Raw genomic sequence first — 24,972 nt, forward strand, 5'->3', positions numbered from 1 at the left:
GCTTTGCCGTGGGAGAGGAGCATAATCAGTTTGTGGCATTACTCTTTGGTGTCTTCACAAAAGTGTTGGCCCCGGTGCTAGCATTGTTACGCCAGCGAGGAATCGTGTTACTGAGCTACTTGGATGACCTCCTTCTGCGAGCGGAGTCTCCTACTGCTCAGGTGGAAAACCTGGAGATCACCATACAAACTCTGAGAAAGCTTAGCTGGGTTTTGATTTTTCAGAAGTCTGCTCTTGTTCCATCCACAAAACTGGACTATCTGGGTCTGACTCTGGACTCGGCCTTAGCCATTGTGCTCCTTCCTCTGGACAAACACTGGAAACTGCAGGCTGCGATTCAACTCCTGCTGTCCAGCAGATAGTCATCCCTCCAGACTTGCATGCGGGTGCTGGGCCTGATGGTGTCTACCTTCGAGGCGGTTCCCTTTGAACAGTTCCATACAAGGTCTCTGCAAAGGGAGATTATGAGCAAATGGGACAAGACTCCGCAGTATCAGGACAATCAGATCTGGCTAAGCTGGGAAACAAAAGAGTCCCTGATATGGTAGCCTCATTCTCTGGCGCTTCGGCTGGGCAAATCCTGCCTCCTCTTGTGTTTGACAGTGGTCACCACAGATGCCATCCTGTCCGGGTGGGGAGGCGTCCTCAGCAAAAAATTCTGCCAAGGGGGTCTGGACACTGGAAGAGTCCAGACTACGGATCCATGTCCTGGAACGCTGAGTGATCAGACTGTGCCTGGAACATTGGACGAATCGTCTTCAGGGATGTCCAGTGCGCATCCAATGGGGAAGTGCCATGGCCGTGGCTTGTGTCAATCACCAGGGAAGCACAAGAAGTGTCCTGGTGGCTTTGGAGGTAGCAGCATTCTAAGGTGGGTAGAACGTTTCGTTCCAGTCCTCTCTGCTTTACACATTACCTGGGTAGAAACCTGGCAGGCGGATTACCTCAGTCGGCAGGCGTTGGACCAGGGGGAGTGGTCCCTTCATGCGGAGGTGTTTCATCAGTTGTGTCTCCGGTGCGCCATCCCCGAGGTGGATCTGTTGGCATCTCGGCTCAACAGAAAGGTGCAGAGGTTTGTGGCACGGGATCCTCTGGCGGGCGCCACAGACGCACTGGTGGCCCCGTGGGGTCAGTATTGTCTGATTTACGCCTTCCCTCATCTCAAGCTTCTGCCAAAACTTCTACGCAGGATCAAAGCAGAAGGGGTTTTTGGTCATCTTAGTGGTCCCAAACTGGCCTCCCCGGGCTTGGTACGCTGGTCTGGTGCAGCTGGTCACCGACATTCCTTGGAAGCTTCCTCTCAGGGAGGATCTGCTGTCAAGGCCCAATCTTCCATCCTGCTTTGCAGTCACTGGCTTTGACAGCTTGGCTGTTGAAGGCCAGGTGCTGAAGGATAGAGGTTTGTCCAATCGGTGATTCCAACGCTGTTAGAAGCTAGGAAATCTACTTCTAGGAAAATTTATCATCATACGTGGAAGACGTACATCGTGTGATGTAAGTCTCTTGGGGTTCATCCTCGTTCTTTTTCGGTGGCTCGGATCTTAACTTTTCTACAACAGGGGGTTGAGCAGAAACTGGCCTTGAGTATTATCAAGAACCAGGTGTCAGCCCTGGCAGTCTTCTTTCAACGGCTCTGGCCACACGCTCCCCTGTGCATACTTTTCTTCCGGGAGTTCGGCACTTGGCTCCTCCAGTGCGGTCCTTGTTGCTGCCTTGGAACCTCTGTTTGGTACTCTAAGTCTTCCAGAAGCCTTCTTTTGAGAATCTTCGGGAGATTCCCCTTTTTATGCTGTCCCAGAAGGTGGCCTATTTTGTGGCTATCACCTCTGCGCACAGGGTGTCAGAATTGGTAGAGTTATAATGTCATTCATCTTACTTGGTGGTTCACAGAGATAAGGTGGTTCTTTAGCCGTCGGTCGTTCCTTCCAAAGATTTTCATTTGAATGAAGACAATGTGTTGCCTTCCCTGTGTCCCAGGCCAAAACATCCAATGGAAATTGCTTTGCATGCTCTTGGACGTGGTCCGGACGATTAGGGTGTACCTGGATGGTACGGAGTCTTTTAGGAAGTCAGACTCATTATTTGTGCTCACGAATGAGCCTCAGAAAGGGTTGTCCGCTTCCTCTGCGACCATTTCCAGATGGATCAGACAGACGGTAAATCAGACCCATTCCATCAAGGGTTAGGTTCTTCCTTTCCCTGTCAAGGCACACTCTACTCGGGCGCTCAGTGCCTCCGTCATCAGGCGTCAGTGACACAGGTTTGCAAGGCGGCCACCTGGTCATCAGTGCACACTTTCACAAAATTCTATAAAGTGGATGTGTTGGCATCTGTGGATGCTTCTTTTGGCCGCAAGGTTTATTTTTTTTTAGGTGAGCTCCAGTTGCTTTGATTGAGCTCCTATTTACCTGGTTGGCTAAAGTTTAGCCTTGGGAATTTGTTTTTCGCTGTTCCCACCACTCATGTTTAACACTGCTTTGGGGCGTCCCAATGATTAAGATCAGGAGCTGTGTCTGTCAATGAACGAAAGAGAAAATTAGATTTTTGACTTACATTAAAATCCATTTCTCTGATGTTCATTGATGGACACAGCACTGACCCCATCTGTGGAGTTGTATTTCTTCTGACACTGCTTATAACAAAACTGAGTACCTATAGCAGAGAGAGTGAGTATATGCTCTGGGACTGCCTAGCCAGACTTGTTTTCTGCCTAGTGTCCTACTCCTGTAGTAGGCAGAATAAACCAATGGTTAAGAAGATCATTAGCTGTGTCCGTCAATGAACATCCGAGAAATGGATTTTACGGTAAGTCAAAAATCCAATTTTTCTGGGGGAAGAAAAAAAATATATATAAACCACCTATACACTTGGAGCAGTTCTGAATATCCATAGACGGTGCTCTGCTATCCCCAGTTTTTCAACTCTCAATAAGCTATAGTTAAATATTGTCCCTGTCTCATAAAGGAGTTCTCTTATAAAGTTATTGTACGCTTTGTGCTATACCTTTTTCTCTCTTTGATATGCCACACGGAGCACTTTGCTATTGCACCGCTTCTAAATTTCTAGCAAAAAAAATGATTTTTACACGTAACCAATGTCAGAAAAAGTCCTGGAGCGGTATGTGTAGGAATGTTTAAAGAGGAGCTTCAGTCAATTTTGCAAAAGTGAAAAGCCAGCAGCTACAAAAACTGTAGCTGCTGACTTTTAATAAAAGGTAATTTACTTGTCCAGGGATCCAACACCGTTCTCACTCGTGCTGGTTCTTTAACTGTCTTAGGAGCCCCAGCACCGGCATGTTAACTGTAGGCAATTGGCTGTGACTCCTTGCAGCTTCACAGCTGGCTGCCCATTGCGCATATGCAAGCCAAACTGTGCTTTGTGAATAGTCCTGCAGCCTTCTAGGACCTGTGATGTGTCCCAGAAGGTTGCAATCAGGAAGTGGGGCAGGAGAACTTCCAGTGGATCTCTGGCAGTTGTTCAACTGGTAGTGGAAGCAGGAACCTGTCCAATCCAGTTACCCCCCCCCCCATAGAAATAAAATCTTCCAAATGAGTCAGAGGAGGGGGGTGGATGAAGAATAGTGGAAATTCCCCTTTGGGTGAAGTTCTGCTTCAAAATCAATATCTAGCATGTATATTCAAAAAGTATGGGATCATTCAACAAGGGCTTGAAACTTCCAGTCCCTACACCATGTTGTCAGCACCAGCAGACCGGTAGCAGATAAGCAGATTCATTGAGGGAGATTTACTACAACTGGTGCGCACAGAATTTTTTGCAGCTGTGCATAGTAACCACCCGGCTTCTAACTTCAGCTTATCCAGTTAAACTTAATAAAATAAAATCTGGAAGCTGATTACTATGCACAGCTGCACCAAATTCTGTGTGCACCAGTTTTAGTAAATCCTCCCTATGTACAGTGAATCCGGAAAGTATTTACAGGGCTTCACTTTTTCCACATTTTGTTATGTTACAGCCTTATTCCAAAACAGAATACATTCATTATTTTTCTCAATATTCTACAAACAATACCTCATAATGACAATGTGAAAGAAGTTTGTTTGAAATCTTTGCAAATTTATTAAAAATAAAAAAACAAAAAAATCACATGTACATAAGTATTCACAGCGTTTGCCATGACACTTAAAATTGAGCTCATGTGCATCCTGATTCCACTGATCATCTTTGAGATGTTTCTACAACTTGATTGGAGTCCCCCTGTGGTAATCTCAGTTGATTGGACATGATTTGGAAAGGCACACACCTGTCTCTATAAGGTCCCACAGTTAACAGGGCTTTTCAGAGCTAAAACCAAGCCATAAAGTCCAAGGAATTGTCTGTAGACCTCCGAGACAGGATTGTATAGAGGCACAGATCTGGGGAAGGGTACAGAAAAATTTCTGCAGCATTGAAGGTCCCAATGAGCACAGTGGCCTCCATCACCCCTAAATGGGAGAAGTTTGGAATCACCAGGACTCTTGCTAGAGTGGGCCGCCCTGCCAAACAAAGTGTTTGGGTTAAAAGGGCCTTAGTCCGGAAGATGACCAAAAATCCAATGGTCAGCCCACCTGGAGTTTGCCAAAAGGCACCTAAAGGGCTCTTAGACCATGAGAAACAAAATTCTCTGGTCTGATGAAACAAAGATTGAACTTTTTGACCTGAATGGTAAGCGTCATGTTTGGAGGAAACCAGACACCGCTTATCACCTGGCTAATACTATCCCTACAGTGAAGCATGGCGGTGGCAGCATCATGCTGTGGGGATGTTTTTCAGTGGCAGGGACTGGGAGACTAGTCTGGATTGAGGGAAAGATGAATGCAGCAATGTACAGAGACATCCTTGACTAAAATCTGTTCCAGAGCCCTTTGGGACCTCAGAATGGGGCGAAGGTTCATCTTCTAACAGGACAACGACCCCAAGCACACAGCCAAGATAACAAAGGAGTAGATACAGGACAACTCTGTGAATGTCCTTGAGTGTCCCAGCCAGAGCCCACACTTGAGCCCAATTGAATATCTCAGGAGAGATCTGAAATTGGCTGTGCACCGACGTTCCCCATCCATTCTCATGGAGCTTGAGAGGACCTACAAAGAAGAATGGGAGAAACTGCCTAAAAATAGGTGTGCCAAGCTTGTAGCATCATACTCAAAAAGACTTGAGGCTGTATTTGGTGCCAAAGGTGCTTCAACAAAGTATTGGGCAAAGACTGTGAATACTTATGTACATGTGATTTTTTTTTTTTTCGTTTTAATTTTTAATAAATTTGCAAAGATTTCAAATAAACTTCTTTGACATTGTCATTATGGGGCATTGTTTTTAGAATTTTGAGGAAAAAAATGAATTTAATCCATTTTGGAATAAAGCTGTAACATAACAAAATGTGAAAAAAAGTGATTCACTGTATACTATACCTAATGTTTTGTTTGAAAAACTCTTATTACATTTTCTTTTTCTTCTAGGGATGTGAACTGATTGAAACACAAGATCAAGACTATACAGACTTCACAAAGTGCCTTTCAATCCTACAAGATAAAATTCAGCAAAGCAAGCTTCAGGTAATTACGAAATATTCTTCCTGCCTGCTTAATAGACTGCAAAATTTGGCAAATGAGCAATACTTTTTTTTTCTCCACAGTTTACATGTCAACCCATGGGAGGGTCATTTTATAATGACATCACTTTTAACAATACATTTTACAAACTTATTTCTGTGACACATTAAATTTCGACATGCTCACATAAAATTTAGGCCGTAATGAGAGTAACTAAAAGAGAGGGCTAAAGAAAGCCAGCCGTGTTAGTGTCTAGAAAGCGAGAAAGAAACGTTTCCATAGTGGTCTACTGCCAGTGTAAAAATAAACGTGCTATTGTTTTACAAAGCCAAAGCATTTATATACTGTAATAGCATACATGTCTTTAGAAAAAGACATCAAATGAAATAAAGGTATCTAGCTTGTTAGATATTTTCTTGCTTTCAACAACTCTCTGATACATATGGGTATCTTATTAACAAATAATGATTCTTTTAAATGTTTCCTTTGTAGCAGACGTAATTAAAGAGAAATTACTATGCATGCAGTCACAGTGAAAATGGTGTATTACATTTATTAAACAATGCATCATTTCTCTATGAACTGGCTGATGTATTTTTTTGCACTGCCTTAAACAAAGCTAAATGTCTGGCTAATGCACAACTAAACAGCATTTAAATGCTAACATGGTGGCCCATATACAGTGGGTACGGAAAGTATTCAGACCCCTTTAAATTTTTCACTCTTTGTTATATTGCAGCCATTTGCTAAAATCATTTAAGTTCATTCTTCTTCCTCATGAATGTACACATGGCACCCCATACTGACAGAAAAACACAGAATTGTTGACATTGTTGCAGATTTATTAAAAAAAGAAAAACTGAAATATCACATGGTCCTAAGTATTCAGACCCTTTGCTCAGAATTTAGTAGAAGCCCCCTTTTGATCTAATACAGCCAGGAGTCTTTTTGGGAAAGATGCAACAAGTCTTTCACACCTGGATTTGGGGATCCTCTGCCATTCCTCCTTACAGATCCTCTCCAGTTCTGTCAGGTTGGATGGTAAACGTTGGTGGACAGCCATTTTTAGGTCTCTCCAGAGATGCTCAATTGGGTTTAAGTCAGGTCTCTGGCTGGGCCATTCAAGAACAGTCACGGAGTTGTTGTGAAGCCACTCCTTCGTTATTTTAGCTGTGTGCTTAGGGTCATTGTCTTGTTGGAAGGTAAACCTTCGGCCCAGTCTGAGGTCCAGAGCACTCTGGAGAAGGATTTTGTCCAGGATATCCCTGTACTTGGCCGCATTCATCTTTCCCTCGATTGCAACCAGTCGTCCTGTCCCTGCAGCTGAAAAACACCCCCACAGCATGATGCTGCCACCACCATGCTTCACTGTTGGGACTGTATTGGACAGTAGATGAGCAGTGCCTGGTTTTCTCCACACATACCGCTTAGAATTAAGGCCAAAACGTTCTATTTTGGTCTCATCAGACCAGAGAATCTTATTTCTCACCATCTTGGAGTCCTTCAGGTGTTTTTTAGCAAACTCCATGCGGGCTTTCATGCGTCTTACACTGAGGAGAGGCTTCCGTCGGGCCACTCTGCCATAAAGCCCCGACTGGTGGAGGGCTGCAGTGATGGTTGACTTTCTACAACTTTCTCCCATCTCCTGACTGCATCTCTGGAGCTCAGCCACAGTGATCGTTGGGTTCTTCTTTACTTCTCTCACCAAGGCTCTTCTCCCCCGATAGCTCAGTTTGGCCGGACGGCCAGCTCTAGGAAGGGTTCTGGTCGTCCCAAACGTCTTCCATTTGAGGATTATGGAGGCCACTGTGCTCTTAGGAACCTTAAGTGCAGCAGAAATCTTTTTGTAACCTTGGCCAGATCTGTGCCTTGCCACAATTCTGTCTCTGAGCTCTTCAGGCAGTTCCTTTGACCTCATGATTCTCATTTGCTCTGACATGCATTGTGATCTGGAAGGTCTTATATAGACAGGTGTGTGGCTTTCCTAATCAAGTCCAATCAGTATAATCAAACACAGCTGGACTCAAATGAAGGTGTAGAACCATCTCAAGGATGATCAGAAGAAATGGAAAGCACCTGAGTTAAATATATGAGTGTCACAGCAAAGGGTCTGAATACTTAGGACCTTGTGATATTTCAGTTTTTCTTTTTTAATAAATTTGCAACAATGTCGACAATTCTGTGTTTTTCTGTCACTATGGGGTGCTATGTGTACATTCATGAGGAAGAAGAATGAACTTAAATGATTTTAGCAAATGGCTGCAATATAACAAAGAGTGAAAAATTTAAGGGGGTCTGAATACTTTCCGTACCCACTGTATGTCACTATGATACATATATGCAGGGCATTTGCATTTTCCTCTCATATTAACCCCTTGATCTCTGAAAGGTTTTATCCCCTTCAGGACCAGAGAATTTTCTTTTTTTTGCTATTCAGCACTGTTACTTTAACTGGCAATTTCGTGGTAAGCAAATTACATTTATATAATGTTTTTCACACAAATAGAGCATTCTTTTGATGGTATTTGATCACCACTGGGTTTTTTTTATTTTTTGCAAAATAAACCCACAAAAAATAAATAAATATATAATAAAAAAAAATATATATATATATTTTCTTCATAAATTTAGGCCAAAATGTATTCTGCTACATGTTTTTGGTAAAAGGAAAAAAAAAAAAAAACAATTAGTGTATAATAATTGGTATGCGTTAAAGTTATAGCGTCTATAATCTATGGTATATATATTTGAAAACTGATCAATCCTGATGTACTGACGGCCTCTCTCATTTATTAGGCCCTTAAAATGCCAGGATAGTGCAAGGCATTATGTAAGAGGCATGGCAAGTTTTTTGAAGATGTCATTTTCTGTCACAATTTTTTGGAAAATTAAGAAATTAAATAAAACAATTTTTTTCACAATTTTTTTCACATACTGTCACCAGTGCAGTACAGTATCATCATATGACTGGTGTGGTGGTGATCAGGGATACTGACAGCATGTAAAAAAAAAAAAGTAAATTTTTATTTATTTATTTATTTTTTTTCTTAGCATTTTATTCTTGAAATGCTGTGATTGGCTACAACTAATCACATGGTACAGGGTAATCATCATGTAATTGTAAAAGAGGCCGGGAACCGTAATCCGCTGTGTCCGGTGGATATAGCGGTTACAGGAGGGGCACGCAAGTGCACATGTGCGAAGCAAAGTATTTATACGTTGCTGAGCCTGCCTGTGCCACCCTCCCATAGTAAAAGTATTGTGAGCAGACTTAAGTTGGTTAACCAACAGACTCAGGTTGATTTACTAAATGCAATTAGGCTGTTAGAAAGTGGTGAAAATTCACTTTGCAAATAATACTCGTTCACGTACATATAAAAAAAAAAACTGTTTTTTTCCGTATACATGAATGGATGATATCAAAAGAGCATAATCTAATTCACAAAGCGAAGGGAAAATTCCCTTGCAAAGTAAAAATTATTCAACTTCCTATTTGCTTTTAGTAAATCAACCCAATAATGTTAACAGGGGTTTTTTGACATACCAAACAAGGACAGTAGATTGTAAATGAGAAAAGCAAAGCATTTGGGAAGAAATATTACATGGATAAAACAGCCATAAAGAGTGAAAAATCAGTTGTTCCGAAACAAAAGGTACTGCACCTTCTGCTATGCCAAGAACGCTGGAATCTATTTTAACTGCACAAATACTGTAACGTTCTCAGAGACTTCTCAGAATTGTAAGCAGTGATATTATAGAATATGTTTGGCTTGTGTCAAATTCCTGATGTCAACTGTACAAGGTCTAAAAGACAGAGGAAACAGATTCTTTAAGCCACCAATTGTAATCTTTGCAAAAGCCGACCGTTGTAAATCACCAAAAGGATTAACCAACAATAAAAAGGGAGTGAATTTGCTCATAAACAAATTCAGGAAATTATTTGCCTTTAGTGATTAAAACCCATGTTTGAGATATGTTTTGAGTGGTGGTAAACATGCAGTCGATAAGACGGTATATAGATTTATTATATCTAATTGAGCAACATTGGTTGTTTACTACTTTAATTGTAGTAGTGTACTTGAATACATGTTGCTATGACTGGATTTTATAGATATTTATGTAAACAGGGTGCCATGTTCCGCTATTACAGGGGTCTCCAAACTTTATAAACAAAGGGCCAGTTTACTGTTTTTCAGACTTTGTAGGGACCGTTCTGTCAGTGAAAAAGGCTTTGGCATCAATGGGAGTAAACAATTTCCCATTATTGGTATCAGTGGGAAGAATTATGCCCCATTATTGGTATCAGTTGGAGGAATTATGCCCCATTGTTGGTGTCAGCGGTAAGAATAGTGCCCAATTGTTGGTATCAGGAGAAGGAATAATGCCCCATCATTGGTGTCAGCGGGAGGAATTGTTCCCCCTTGTTGGTGTCACTGAGAGTAATAGTGCCCCAAGGGTCGGATATAGGCAGGCAAAGGTCTGCATCTGACCCCCGGGCTGCAGCTTAGAGACCATTACTTTCAGTTTTTTTTTTTTTTCATATATATTTTTTTTTTTCAGTAGATTTTTATTGAAAATTTTACTGTGTAAAGAAACAATAAATTGTTACATCAGTATACGGCTACCATAAGCATGTTCACAGTGAAGAGTACATATATCAACATGAAGAAACAGTAAGATGTTACAACTTGAGGCTGCTCTAAGCATATACAGAGTAGGAAAATCTGTGCATCAGAGAATAGAGTGCTGTCATACAGGGTTAGCAATGCCATAGAAGGTGGTACAAACCCCCCCCCTCGGCAGTGTCTCCAGCACATGAGCTGTATGGTTTAGTCAAATGAGTGAATCATAGATGGGGTGATATACCATCTGAGGGTAACTTTGTGGACTAGTTCCCAAAGGCTCGAAGACCTAGTTGATTTTAAAGGCTAGTAGCCATTGGGATTTGCTGAAGGAGCGACCTACAGTGAGAAAAAATAATTATTTAATCCCCTGCAGATTTTGTAAGTTTTCCCACTTACAAAGAAATGAATGGTATATAATTTTTATTATAGGTGTATTTTAAATGATAGAGACAGAATATCAACCAAAAATCCAGAAAAAACACACGATACAAATGTTATAAGCTGAGTTGCAGTTCAGTGAGTAAAATAAGTATTTCATCCCCAAGCAAAACATGACTGATAGCGGTTCCATAACTATGTTGAAAAGGAGTAGAGATAAAGGGCACCCTTGCCTGGTGCCATTGCTTATGTTAAAGGATTTGGATAGCATGGAAGAACAATAAACTTGAGCTGAGGGATGCGAATATAGCACCATTATTGCTGAGAAAATATTACCTTAAAAGCCAAACCTCTGCAAAGCCATGGCCAGGTATTGCCAGTGCACGAGATTAAATGCCTTCTCTTCATCTAGAGATAGAAGCAGAGAAGGCACTCTACGCCTCACAGCATAGTGGATAATGTTGATCATCCTTCCAGTAATGCCACAGGTCTGGTGACCTTTGGTGAAGCCTGATTGATCGGGGTGAACAAGGGTTGGGAGAAGGTCAATCAATCTATTCACAATGACTTTGGCATACAACTTCATAACATGATTTATTAGGGATATAGGGCTGAAGTTTTGTGGGGCTCTTGCAACGTCACAATCATAGCTTTAAACATTTCTTGTAGGAAGAAGGCCAAGGAAGCAGCATCATTGAACAGATGAACCAAGTATTTGTTCAAGATGGGTTTGAATTGTTTGTAATAATCCCCTACAAAGCCACCTGGTCCCGGGGATTTATTGTTTGGTAGGGCATTTATGGCTTTGCCTATTTCTGAACCTGCAATTTGATCAACTGATAAATGCAGAAGGTCCAAAAAGGATTGAATAGAATGGTGGAAGGGTTTGGCTGAGTTAGGGAAGGCTCGTCTTTTAAGTTTTAAAGGGCGCTATAATAGGTGCTAAATGCATCAGCTATGTCCTGCAGGTTATTTTCCTTTGTGACAGTGTGATAATACCTGTGCTGTAAAAATGCATCTTACTGTGATTCTGTGATTTATCAAAGTTGTCTAATAGAAAGGATTTCAGCTCTAGACGCAATTTGATTAGCTTGGTCTTAAGGTGTGGTTGCTGTTTGTTTAGCGAATCAGTGTCTTGAATAAGAGTTTGTCAATGTGCTGCGTCCTCTGTCTGTTGTCCCTAGCCCCTAATTAAATAAACACACCTCTCAAAAAAGCTTTGTGGCCCAAAATACAGAAGTATCAGATACCGAGTTGTCATTGAGCAAGAAAAAGTTTTCAAGTTGTTTGCATAGGGAAAGTAAATATTCAGAGGACTGCAGGATCTAGGTGTTCAGTCACCATAGGTAAGTGGGAGAAGGCTGGTATTGTCCTCTATGGTAACGCACACTGGAGAGTGGTCAGACCATGTAGCAGAAAGGACAGGAGAGTCTGGTACTTTTGTAATGTCCATTGGTCAAAAAGGAAAAGATCGACGTGCAAATATCAGTTATGGCATGGAGAGAAATTCGTATAGTCCCATTCTTCTGCATGTTGGCACCGGCAAACATCATACAGCTGGAAAGCGGGTAAGAAGGGGCCCAAGGAAGGCTTACATTTGGAGGAGGGTTCTAGGTAAGGTTTAGGAATGATATTGAAGAGTTTACGCCGGAAGTGTAGCTGGTGTGTATTTGGCACAAAGACCATAACAATGGTGTATAAGGGATCTTTGATTGAGCAAAGGAGAATGAGATATCTACCCTATTGATCCGCTATGTCGTTCTGGAGCTGAAATATAGGAGAGTTTTTAATGGAAACAATGATGCATTTCGTTTTTGTTGGGGTGCAAGCAGTAAAGATGTTGGTGAAATTCTTTTTTTGCAAGGCGGTTTATTTAATGGATGGAAGTGGGTCTCTTGTACACCAAGGATATCACATTTAGTTTTTTCAGCCAGTTTCCAGAGGGAAGACCTTTTTGCAGGGTGATTGTGACCCTTGGAGTTAATGGGATAGTCTTAGTAGTAATAGAACAGGTTGTAGGGGTATTGCTTGATAGAGTTATAGTAGATCAGAGTAATCCATAGGGTTCTTAATGGTAAAGACACTTGGTGGTATTGTAGAGATTGTGTCGAGGATGTTGTAGGTTGTATGATGCTTAGAGGTAGTCGTACTATGTGTGTTGCTAGAGCTGAGCGCTCATTAGAGGAACTCCAAGAGATTATGTTCAGGAACTAAGCAAATCTAGTACTAAGAAATGGAAAAGTGAAAGAAAACAAGGAAAAAAAATGACTAGGTCAATACCTAGAAATGCTTCCTGAAAATAGGCACAACTGGGGCCAAGGAAGGCAAAGTTGGGGGTGAAAAGTTCTTGAGACCGAGTAAGGATTTGCACCACACAGGACTGCCTAGGCATGGGTGTTCCTGTAATAACTAAACCCAAAAAAACTGGGGCCAACACAAATCCTAAAACCAAATCACAATTGCTGCTGTTCAAAAAAAATATATAATCCAACCTAAATCACAGCACAATATTGCATATGGGTCTATTGGGCTGTGTATGGTAATTAGTAGGATGTCACATCTCCTATAGCTTGTGGCTTGGCACTGTGTAATATAGCCTTGTTTATTAATAAAAATCATTAAAATTACACTTACGGGTGTTGCAGACAAAGCATTGCATTGGGTATATAGTATAAAATGGCAGAGCAGTCAATCGCTCAGTCTGAGTCTGTGCTGCGATGCGAGCATGGAACGCAAACCTCTGCGTGTGTTCCACCGCTAGCCGCACGTGACGTCACTGAGGAACCGGAATCTACGATGACGCCTTTCAGCACTCCCACAGGGCGTTGACAAAGACAAAGATTTCTGGTTGCTCAGCAAGTTAAATAGCCATGTGTGGAAAACTTCCGATCACATGACCCAAAAATGTCCATTAGGGTGTACTCGACTTCATAGTCAACACAGTGAGCTACTTCCTGCCTACATATGGATATGGTCAGCGCCGTAATTCAATGTAGGCTCCTATTTAACTGTTTAGTATACTGTACAGTAAAACAGGAAGAACAGAACATTAACTCAATAAAACGACAACTATTTTTTGTCTTTTTTATTATTTTTTTTTTGTTTTTTTATGTTTTCTTTTTTAATTCATTTTGTAGCTATAAAAAACTTTAAACATTCCAGGCTAGGGTCTCTTAAATTGTGATAGTCAGTTTTGTATGGTTGGGTTTTCTTTACTGTTTTTTTTTTTTAATTTTATTGGTTGAGACAGATGGACTTGTGTCTTTTTTCAACTTAAATAACTATGTATGCTAGACTGTGCTGTGCTGTACCCTATTCTAATACTCCACTAGTGTGTGGTAGTGATGGAAACAGTCCTGGATGCAGAGACCAGGTTGGCCAGGACAGGAGGGACAAAAATAGCTGATGTCACGCCTATATCTGCGTTTACTACAGACACAACATCTTTTTTTGGGTGCTCTTTTGGGTAGGGGTACCAGGGAGGACACCTGGAAAATGTCTCTCATGTAGCCGGCTCACTGCATCTGGATCAGGAAATTGGGCCACAGCACCTTCTGTGCACAGCAGTGCTATGATGATCTCTTCCTGAAATTTTAGGAAGGATCCACTTCTTCCTGAAGCTTTGTATAGTACATAAGCGTTGAACAGAGCCAATAGGAATAAATATACAGAAACTTTCTTGTACCAGCATTTAGCCTTATGGGAAATTAAGTACAGTTCATCATCTGGACATTGAAGTCCACCCCTTTCATGTTTAGGTTGTAGTCTTGGACAGAGAGGGGCTTTTTAACAACACCAGTCACCGTTGCAGTTTGGACTATTGTATCTGCGTGAATGTAAGACAGAACGTAAACATCCCGTTTGTCCCTCCACTTAACTGCAAGCAATTAGTTACTTTTTAAGCAAGCTATCCCCCCCCCCCCCCCCCTGTCTTAGTCCAGTATTTACAAGCCGTTAAGGGAAGCCCCTGCGATTAGGTTGTGCGGTGCCACATGCACCAATTCAAATTCAAAAAAGTGTCTAAAAAGTGACACGCTTGTGTAATGATTGTCCATGTACAAGTGGTACCCCTTTCTAAATAAGGGTGACACCAATTTCCAAACAATCTTACCACTACTCCCTATGTAGTCTGGGCAGTCAGGGGGCTCTACGCTGCTATATTTTGCCTCATAAATCAGGAAAATACATGTATAGCCTGTTGCCTGTCACAGAGCTTATACATTTTGACCCCATATCTGGTACACTTGCTGGGGAGAAACTGTTTAAAACAAGGCGGCCAGGAAACGCAATCAGGGACTCATCTACACAGACAGCTTGTTGAGGCGTATACAAGGCTACAATTTTTTGGTTCAAGTGATTTACAAGGGGCCAAATTTTGTGGAGCCGATCATATCCCGAGGACGACAGAGTTCATTATCATTGAATTGCATAAACCTCATGATATGCTTGTATCTACCCCTGATCATGGCAGCAGAAAACACAGGCATATGATGAATCCAGGTCTGTGGACCAATGAGACCATGACTCATTCTTTTTAGTAATGCCCATGTTGAGGGTTGGGCCCAGAAGAATCCTAAATCCAGAAACCTTGATAGGTTTCCATGCAAATTGCCTGGCAGGGTTTGAATTTGGGTTTGAGGCTTTAAATTGATTGGGTATATAAATCAATTTGGTCCACAATAGATCCGTACAGATCAACTGTGAAAGATGGCTCAAAAAAAAAACCAAGGGGAGTTAAATCTGCTGTTTCCACCTGAATTCCGGGTTGCCAGTGAATGGGGGAAGTACGGGCCTGTATAATCTGTGGGCTCCAAATCAGGATTTCCAAATGCAGCGGGAAAGGCTTTATAGGGCTCTATGTGCCTGTCTTTGATATTTTGGTGGCTGGGGGACACTACTTGTGCTAGCCACAGTACTGGCTTGAACTGCACTTATGGGACTCACCACGTCACTAAGTGTCACTGCAGTGCTGGTTTTTCTACAACCAGGATGTACTAGGCCGCTGGTGCTCACCAGTTCACGAGAAGGTAGAGGGGCACTACTACTGGCCTTCTGCTGCATACAGAATCATCATGCAGTTGTAGAACCTCAGCAACTGGGGAATGGGGTCGGGCACACCTGACCTAACATGGACCTCTACTCCCTCATCAGAGCTATCTGTCAGGGTGCCGCCTCTCTCTACAGGTTCATATACTGAGCCTGATTCTGACAATGAGGACTCCCTATCGCTCTCATCTGTTATGCTCTGTATCCTGTAGGCCTCTTCACTAATGTACCTTTCGTTTGACATTTTGGCCACTAAATTTATAGGTACCTAGTGCGACTCACAGGTTAAAAAGCACTTAGCTGTCAAGGACTTTTTGAACTGCAACAAATAAAATTTACCTGCTAGTGCTAGCAGAGATCAGGCCTGACTTCGCTAACACTGCGGTTTTGTGTATTGTGTATCAGAAGTGACAGTGATCTACAGACACTGCACTTGTTGGGGGGCGGCAAAGGGGTTAAATGCAGGTGCTGGCAGGTTTCGGGGGCTGATCCTGCTAACACGTTTTTGAGAACACTATACTATTGGGGACACTAGTATAGTTCTGATCTGATCAAAGATATTGATCCGTTCAGACTATACTAGTAATGAAGGTTTATAGTGTGTTTGTGTTAGTGTCACTCGCAATCAAAGAGTTAAATGTAATAATGAATGTGTGGCAGGAAATCTGACGCTGCCTGGGATTGACGCTAACTGACGCTGATGCTATCTGTCGTCACTTGTGACACTATAAATGTTGTATTTGTGTAAGGGTGCGCTGAGAGTATTGTGTTAAAGCTGCTACCTGTATTCAATGCCTGAATAAATATAATGGGTTGTGAAAAGTAATAGGTGCGCTAAAACAATATTAGGTATCCAAACATAAATTGCAAACAAGCAAAAATGGATAGCAAGTGAATGGTGTGTTTAAAAAGTCCATAAACATCAATCATAAGTGTCCATAAATGATAAAATTCAAATAGGTGCTCCACAACATAAAATATGTCTTCAACTCCAATGTGATAAACACCCACCACCAGGTGAAATTCCTCCTTACCAGACGGAAAAATAAGGTGTGCACAAATTAACATATATGTTGATCACTGCAAAACATAAGTGCTTCCAAACTCCACATGAACCACCTAAAATGGTCCCTTACCAGATGGCAGATAAAAGGCGCATGTAGATGGACTAAAATCCCCTTCCACCTCCTCCGTATACTGCTTACACCAGGGTGCCTTTTCAACAGCAGATGGAAAGTGTTTGTACTTCCACTAATATCCACTAATGGCTCCTTCACTCTTGACCTGCAGCTGGGTGGATCTCTGACCAATGGGCCAGTAACCTCCGAGCATGGGGTATGAGAAATAAAGTCGCAATAGTGTGATACCTTCTAAAAAAGTTTATCAAAGAACAGTGTAATTCGTGTATTGTTTCGGAATTCCTATGGTTGCGCTCGTGCCCGGCTGCAGCACGGATCTCGAACAGTCACTCCTATCTCGGTTGATGTCCAATAGTAAGAAACGCGTCAGAGAGGAGGCGTTACCATCAGGAACGACTGCTCGAGGTCCGTGCTGCAGCCGGGCACAAGCGCAACCGTAGGAATTCCGAAACAATACACAAATTATGCTGATTTGAAATGCAACAACTGTAAGTGCAACACTGTTCTTTAATAAACTTTTTTAGAAGGTATCACACTATTGCGACTTTATTTCTCATACCCCATGCTCGGAGGTTACTGGCCCATTGGTCAGAGATCCACCCAGCTGCAGGTCAAGAGTGAAGGAGCCATTAGTGGATATTAGTGGAAGTAAAAACGCTTTCCATCTGCTGTTGAAAAGGCACCCTGGTGTAAGCAGTATACGGAGGAGGTGGAAAGGGATTTTAGTCCATCTACATGCGCCTTTTATCTGCCGTCTGGTAAGGGACCATTTTGGGTGCTTCACGTGGAGTTTGGAGCAGCAAAGAAATTTAGTTTAAAAAATAATTGGTAGATTTTAATGTCACTTTAGGGATTGGTAAGCTGTAACATATTACATTTTTGCTTTTGGGTTTAGATATGTTGTAAGACCTATGTAGGGCTGCCTTTAAAGAGATAGATTGTATTGTAAGGATTGTGTGTCTGACTTCCCCTCCAAGCTTTAAAGTGTCACTAAACCCGCATTAACCAGTTTCCGACTGCCCTATAGCAGTTTTACTGCTACAGGGTGGCTGTGCTGCACAGGATCGCGTATATATAGATGGTCCAGCCCCTCCAGGTATCGGGTGCGAGTACTTGCTCACTTCCGGTGTGATTTTACACAGTGGGAGCTGATCAGCGGGTCCTGTGGACTCAATCTCTCTTGCACACAGGCAGAACTGCAAAGCAGGGACCCTGATCAATGCCTTTCACTAGTAAAAAGCACCACCCACACTACACTAAAACACTGGCTAGGAACACAGTTAATCCTTTGATTGCCCCTAATGTTAACCCCTTTCCTGCCAATGTCATTAGTACAGTCACAGTGCATATTTTAAGCACCGATCACTGCATAAATGTCACTGGTTCCCAAAAAAGTGTCAAAAGTGTCAGCTTCTGATTTGTCCTCTGCAGTATCTCAGACCCCGCTATAAGTCGCTGATTGATAAATAAATGGAAATTCAATTAATATTTCCCATAGTTTGTAGATGCTATAACCTTTGGGCAAACTAATCAATATACGCTGGAGTTTTTTTTTTTTTTTTTTTACCACAAATATGTAGCAGAATGCATATTGGCCTAAATTGATGAAGAAATTAGATGCTTTACATTTTTTTTATTGAATATGTTTTTTAGCAGAAAGTAAAAAACATATATATATTTTTTTTTTATTTCACAAAAGGTATCAAATACCACCAAAAGAAAGCTGTATTTGTAGGGGGGAAAGGACATAAATGTTATTTGGGTACAGTGTTGCACAACTGCGCAATTGTCAGTTAAAGTAACTCAGTGCCGTATTGCAAAAAAGGGCCTGGTCATTTGTTTTCTGTATTCTGCAAAAAAAAAAAAAAAAACTGGTTGATCCTGCTGTTCCCCATCTCCACTTTCTGTCCCCAATTCTGCTTGGGATTTTGCAGCTGTGGTAGCAACTCTGCACATACTCAGTTTTAAGTGAGTTTCTATGCTATAGAGGAGTATTTCCTCCCTATCACATCTCAGCAGCCCATGTGACTTTAGAGTTATACATGTGGGTGTATACACAATGGTAAATGACAGCCCACTCCCTCTCTCCTCCTCCATGCCGACTAAACAGCTAAAAACAATGGGGGGTCGGATATTACATGTAGATTAACTGTGACTTCACCTTCCTCTTATTCTAAGACACAGGCTGGAGGGGCGTGAAACAGCCTGTGACTGGCAGAAATCTGCCTACACCATGTTATTTCCCCAAAATAATAAAGATTTGATTTCAAAAATATATTTGTTTGCCAATTTAAAACTTATTGATATTATTTATTTTTATTCTGTATTCCAAGGCCTATTTTTTTTTTTTTTTTTAATGAACATGTGACCAGCAGCAGATGACTAGAAGCTCTTCTTGCTTAGGTTTTCCTACAGACAGGCTGGGAAAGAGCTGAGTCATGTGACAGCTGTATATCCATATTACATATTTTTTTAAATTAAAATAATTACAGTCCATTTACAAAAATTGAAGGGACAATTTGAATGAAATAGTGTGTGTTTAGTATCACTTTAGGGGTTTTCTTGCTGCACTTTTTACAGTATGTTCACATTTTTTTTCCTTACATAAGGTCAAGAAAATTAGGCAAAAGCCTGATAACGAGATCTGAAACTTTTATACATGAAGTCCCAAATGGCTTCTTAGTCTTTGGTATATTAAGTTAATAAATATATTATAGTAGTAAAGTATTATATTTACAATACAGTCTTATGCAAACTTGTATAATCAAGGCAGTTCTCTGTGACAAAAATGGATGTAAGGAGTCCCTCACTTTAATGGCAAGGTCTATGATATGGCCAATACATATGGATATATAACATGTACTCTGTGAAGCATCTGCCTCATGTATACAGTGGTTCTAACAGAGACCCTATTTACGTTGATGTAATATTAGACGAGGAACGTGTCTGGTGCGTGTAATTTTGGGGTTACCGTGATAATTTTGAGAGGATACTGACTGTGGATTCTCCCCCAAAATCTACATATTTGCAGTTATTCTATTGCATATAACCTCTTGCATATATCTGCCTGCACTGATCGGCCCCTCAACGCATGTGTCTGGTCTGCCAAGGTCTCTATCGCAGCTGGAAATATCGATCTGCCTTGGTCTCTCTGGCCTTTAGGAAGCCATGTTACGAAACGCGTCGGCTTGCTGGGGACCCTAGACCGTGCTATCTAGAGACCGTAACATCTAATGAGATACACTGTATCAGCATTCCCCATGTGAATATATTTCTACATATGCGTTTTTCTTTTATCCAGTCTTTCTATGTAGTTATAGTATATTTTGTTTTTTGTCTTTTATATATATATATGTCTGTTCAATAAAGAGAGCAATTTTAATTAATTATATGGTGTGATAATTGTGATCATCCTCTCTCCAATTGCCCATACAAAGCCCCATCTTTCTCTTAGTATTTTGTTGTAAACTTGTATCATGTTTTTTGTGCCAAACATGGTACCTTGTTTTCCTACTGTTCTGTGTTTATTTGAAATGTTATTGAGCTCCAAATTTGCTTAGCTTGATGATCGTTTATATTCTAGTTTGTTGCTTTTGCTTTATTTACAACCAGCTGTATATATTTATTCAATTAGTCTATTATATTTCCCATGGTCATTTCGTTGTTATATATTCATTTCAGCATCTCTGTGAGATGCTGTAAAATGTGATTTATTGTTTCAGAGGATTGTCTTTCTGTATTTATATTATGGCATGTGCTATCTGTATAAATCGAAGCAAAAATTCTTCCTTTTTTGTTTTACATGATTCATAAATAAAGGTACCAATCTGTGTTCTTTTTTCTCTCATTTATAAAGATATTTCAGATCTGTTTCCTTGGCAATGTTATTTCTCATTAGAAGAGGCTTTGTGCCTTGTTTTTGGCCAATAAAATTCAATTTTTTTAATGATAAATTTGCACATGAATTGTACAGTCTTTAAATTGGTTCTAAAGGCTCAATGTTTTTGCCTTCATGCATTCTACGCATGAAGCTAAAAAACCCTCTCTGTGTAGCAGCTCCTCCCCCCCCCCCCCCTAAAACTTACCTGAGCCCCATCGCGAACCAGCGATGTGCACAAAAATCTCGGCTCTCCAGGGACCCTCTCTCCTCATTGGGAGCCATTTGCTGTCAATCGCAGCCAGTGAGACAATGAGGAGAGAGGGGGGTGGGGCCGAGCAGCGGCTCTGTGTGTGAATGGACAATTAATAACCACAGCTCATGAACCTGCTTGGGTACCCCCATTGTAGGCTGCTTGCTCTGGGGGCACCCAGCAGGAGGGAGGGGCCAGGAGTTGCAGCAAGAGACCCGAGAAGAGTGAGATCAAGGCTGCTCTGTGTGAAACCGATGCGCAGAGTAGGTAAACATAATATGTTTTTTTTTGTTTTTTTTTTTAAAAAGGAAAGCCTTTAACCACCTCAATACTGGGCATTTAAACCCCCTTCCTTCCCAGACCAATTTTCAGCTTTTAGCGCTGTTGCATTTTGAATGACAATTGCGCGGTCATGCAACACTGTACCTAAACCAAATTTATGTCATTTTTTCCCCACAAATAGAGCTTTCTTTTGGTGTTATTTGATCACCGCCAGGTTTTTTTTTTTTTTGGTGCACAAATAAAAAAAGAAGGAAAAGTTTGAAAAAAAAAAAAAAGTTTTTTAGTTTAGGTTATAAAATTTTGTAAATAGATACGTTTTTTCCTGCACTGATGAGCACTGATGACGCCGCACTGACAGGCACTGATGAGGAGACACTGATGGGGTGGCACTGATGGGGTGGCACTGATATGCAGCACTGATGGGCACTGATAGGTAGCACTGATATGCAGCACTGATGGGCACTGATATGTGGCACTGATAGGTAGCACTGATATGCAGCACTGGTGGGCACTGATAGGCAGCACTGATGGGCACTGATAGGCAGCACTGATGGGCACTGATCGGCGGCACTGATGGGCACTGATAGGCGGCACTGATGGGCACTGATGGGTGGCACTGATGGGCGGCACTGATCGGCACTGATGGGGGGCACTGATGGGCACTGATAGGCAGCACTGGTGGGCAATAATGGGCACTGGTGGGTGGCACTGATAGATGGCAATAACGGGCACTGGTGGGCAGCACTGATAGATGGCATTGGTGGGCAGCACTGATAGGGGGGCACCACTGGCAGGCTCTCTGAGCCCTGTTTCCCATCCCTGGTGGCCATGGTGGGCATCCCTGGTGGTCATTGGTGGGCATCCCTGGTGGCTCTAGTGGCATCCCCTCCCCCCAGGGCTGCACTGGTAATCAATCATCTGATTACCAGCACAGACCCCCCCTGTGATCAGTGAGTAATTAGAAATACTCACTGATCACCCCGGCTGCAGAAACGATCCTCTGATCTTCTCCTCACTGACAGGATCTGTCAGGAGGAGAAGAGATCGAAGCCGTTACAACGGCTGTATTGACATTACATGACGGCTGTGATTGGTCACAGCCGTCATGTGATCAGGAGGGCCAATCACAGGGCCCTCCTGCCGAGTCTCGTTGCTCTGTGTCCTAGGGACACAGGCACATCGAGATCGCGCCGCTGCGCGTGCCCGCGGCGGCGCGATCTCTCTCCTTCTGAAGGACGTTCCGGAACGTCCATTCAGAAGGAGGAAGCTCCCACCCGGCCGTATATGTACTATGGCCCGGGTGGGAGGTAGTTAATATCACATTAGAGCTTACATAGGGCAACATTATGTTCTCTGTCTATACTGTGAATGCAATAAATATTTCCTGTCATGAAACCATAATGTAAATACACAGCAACAGTTCAAACTAAAGTTTGTTTTTTGATTTCCTTTTTAAATGGGGAGCTGCAGATGGATTTCAAGTAAGAGCCCATTCACATTAGCGCGACTTGTCAGGCGACTTGTCAGCCTGACAAGTCCCGGTATGTTGCGGTCCATTGAGTAGTACAGGACCCGTTCTAATAGGAGCGACACAAGTCACTCCGACTTAGAAAAAGGGTCCTGTACTACTTTGGGGCGACCTCGGAGCGACTTGCATAGACTTCCATTATGTGAAGTCTCTGCAAGTCGCGCCGATGTCGCGGTGCACATGACTTCACAGGTCGCCCCCCGAAGTTGTGTCGCCTCAATGTGAATGGGCTCTAAAGCTGTTATTGAATATTAGATGGTGGCTGCCATAAATGCATAACCTAGTCTTTGAACAATTTTTCCACAGACATGGCAGTGGCAGGGGAATGCAGGGAATGTGTGTATATGTGGGTGGGCAGGTTGTTCTTATAAGTGACCCTGTTTCTTTTTCCTTCATGGGGAAAGCTATTTTAAGAAGACTCTAGTAAGAGTCCTAATTTAAAAAAAAAAAAAACATTGAACAGTGCTTGTTCCTAAACGTGGTGAAGCAATCACCCAAAATATGTATATATAAATGTGTGTATCGCCAGACAAAATAAATTAAAGACCATTGCCAATGGAATTTAACTTTATCTGAGCACCGCAAACTGAAACCACTATTTTACTCATTTTTAATATTCAAGGCAAACTCATCCATCCATATAAAATAAAGAAAAATGCCATAAAGACTCCTGGGATGTTTGACATCATTTTAGCCTAGGCCAGAAACCGGCATTCTAATACTGCCTCAGATTCTGTTCCTTTTCAGGACCCTACCAGTCCTTTTTCCTTCTAAATACTTATGCTCTCTGAACTCTCTGTGCAAACATTTTTTGTGGAATCACAAGAGCGCTAAAGGCGCCCATTGACAACGTATTAAACATAGATTATTTAGAGGTACAGGTTCTATAGACATTGCTGACAACCTCATCTCAGGCCACCTAGATCGGCTCAAAAACTGGTTTCAACCTAAACCTGATTTGTTGGGGATTGATATTGAACAATCCACAGTCCCTGGGAAAAACCTCTATCATTGCCTGTTGGTAGATCTTTGGAGACCATTATGCCTAAAATCCTTCCCACCTTCAATACAATCCTCACATGTAGCCTGTAGATCCTTGCGCTCTACTTCCCAGCACCACTTCTCTGTATGCTTACTGCAAATTCCATTGTCTTTATTAGAAACGTGTATACCTTATTTTTCTACCAACCCCTGGAAGCACGAAGGCATTTCTGTGAATTATGTTTTGCATAATAGAAGCACCTTAAAAAGCTTTTGAGGGAATTTGGCTTACCAAATGCACACTTCTTTAAACATGCATTACGAGATCCTTCAAACACAAAGTATATTCCCAAAAAAGTTCAGCTATACTACTCAGCTGTCACTCAACTAAGAAGGGAGTTTCATTATTCTATAACCTTCTACAAGATAAGACATGTTTTTACAAGTCTTCACTCTTTGTCCAATGGGAAACAGATCTCTCTACTCCCTTTACTACCACTCAATGGGCCCAAGCCCTAAATTCAGTCTACAGTGCCTCCAGTTGTAGCAAACACTGGAAGCTAATGTAAAAACTCACATTGAGATGGTATTTAACACCACTTAGACATGCCAAATTCTACCCTTCACAGTCCTCTCTGTGCTGCAGGAGCTGTAGTTGTACAGGAACGTCAATGCTAATTTTATGGAAAAAAAAAATGAAAATTACTAACTAAAAAACTATATGAAAATAATCCAAAATCGGAAGCTGCCAACACTCAAACATATCCCTACATTTAATTAATGAAATTAAATAAAAAAAAAGTGTGGTGCTACCTTTAAAATAAGATATTCAATTAGCCCATCACCGACACAGAAATGAATAAAGCAAATGTAGTGCTAGTCCTACATCCAGAAAACAAAAGATGAAATGAAAGTACCCTGCTTAGTAGTATAACAAGAAACCCAGTACTAAACAGTGCAAATAATCAGTAGATAAGGTGTCAAAAAGAATAGATTTTTCAAAATCCCAGTGATAATGAACATGCATACAAGATAAATTCCTTAAGTTATGGTATGATCACACTCCCATAACCATCCAAAATCCACAGTGTGTGTGCTAGCAGCTCACATCTCATACAGACCTGTTTAGGTGTGATAGTGCTTGATGGTAAATAGTTGTCCTCAATAGGTTGGTAGAGGTTCCCCTCTCCTCATTTCAGCACTATCCATATACATAGAAATAATCCTCATAGTGTACTAGTTCAAATAAGTATTTTTATTATAAGAGTAACTTACATATAAAAAAATAGACAATTAGCAAAGGAAAAAATCCAG

General features: G+C 41.6%; 1 protein-coding gene across 1 annotated transcript in view; it reads left to right on the forward strand.

The window, feature by feature from the left end:
* TPK1 (thiamin pyrophosphokinase 1) overlaps positions 1–24,972 on the forward strand; it is an 846,565-nt gene that overhangs the window by 347,486 nt on the left and 474,107 nt on the right. The window contains exon 6 of the mRNA XM_082257543.1: positions 5,457–5,552. Within this exon, the coding sequence (XP_082113669.1) occupies positions 5,457–5,552 (96 nt within the window). The remainder of the gene's footprint in view (positions 1–5,456; positions 5,553–24,972) is intronic.

Source organism: Pelophylax lessonae (assembly GCF_965119305.1).
Source record: "Pelophylax lessonae genome assembly, chromosome: 5".
Lineage (NCBI taxonomy): Eukaryota > Metazoa > Chordata > Amphibia > Anura > Ranidae > Pelophylax > Pelophylax lessonae.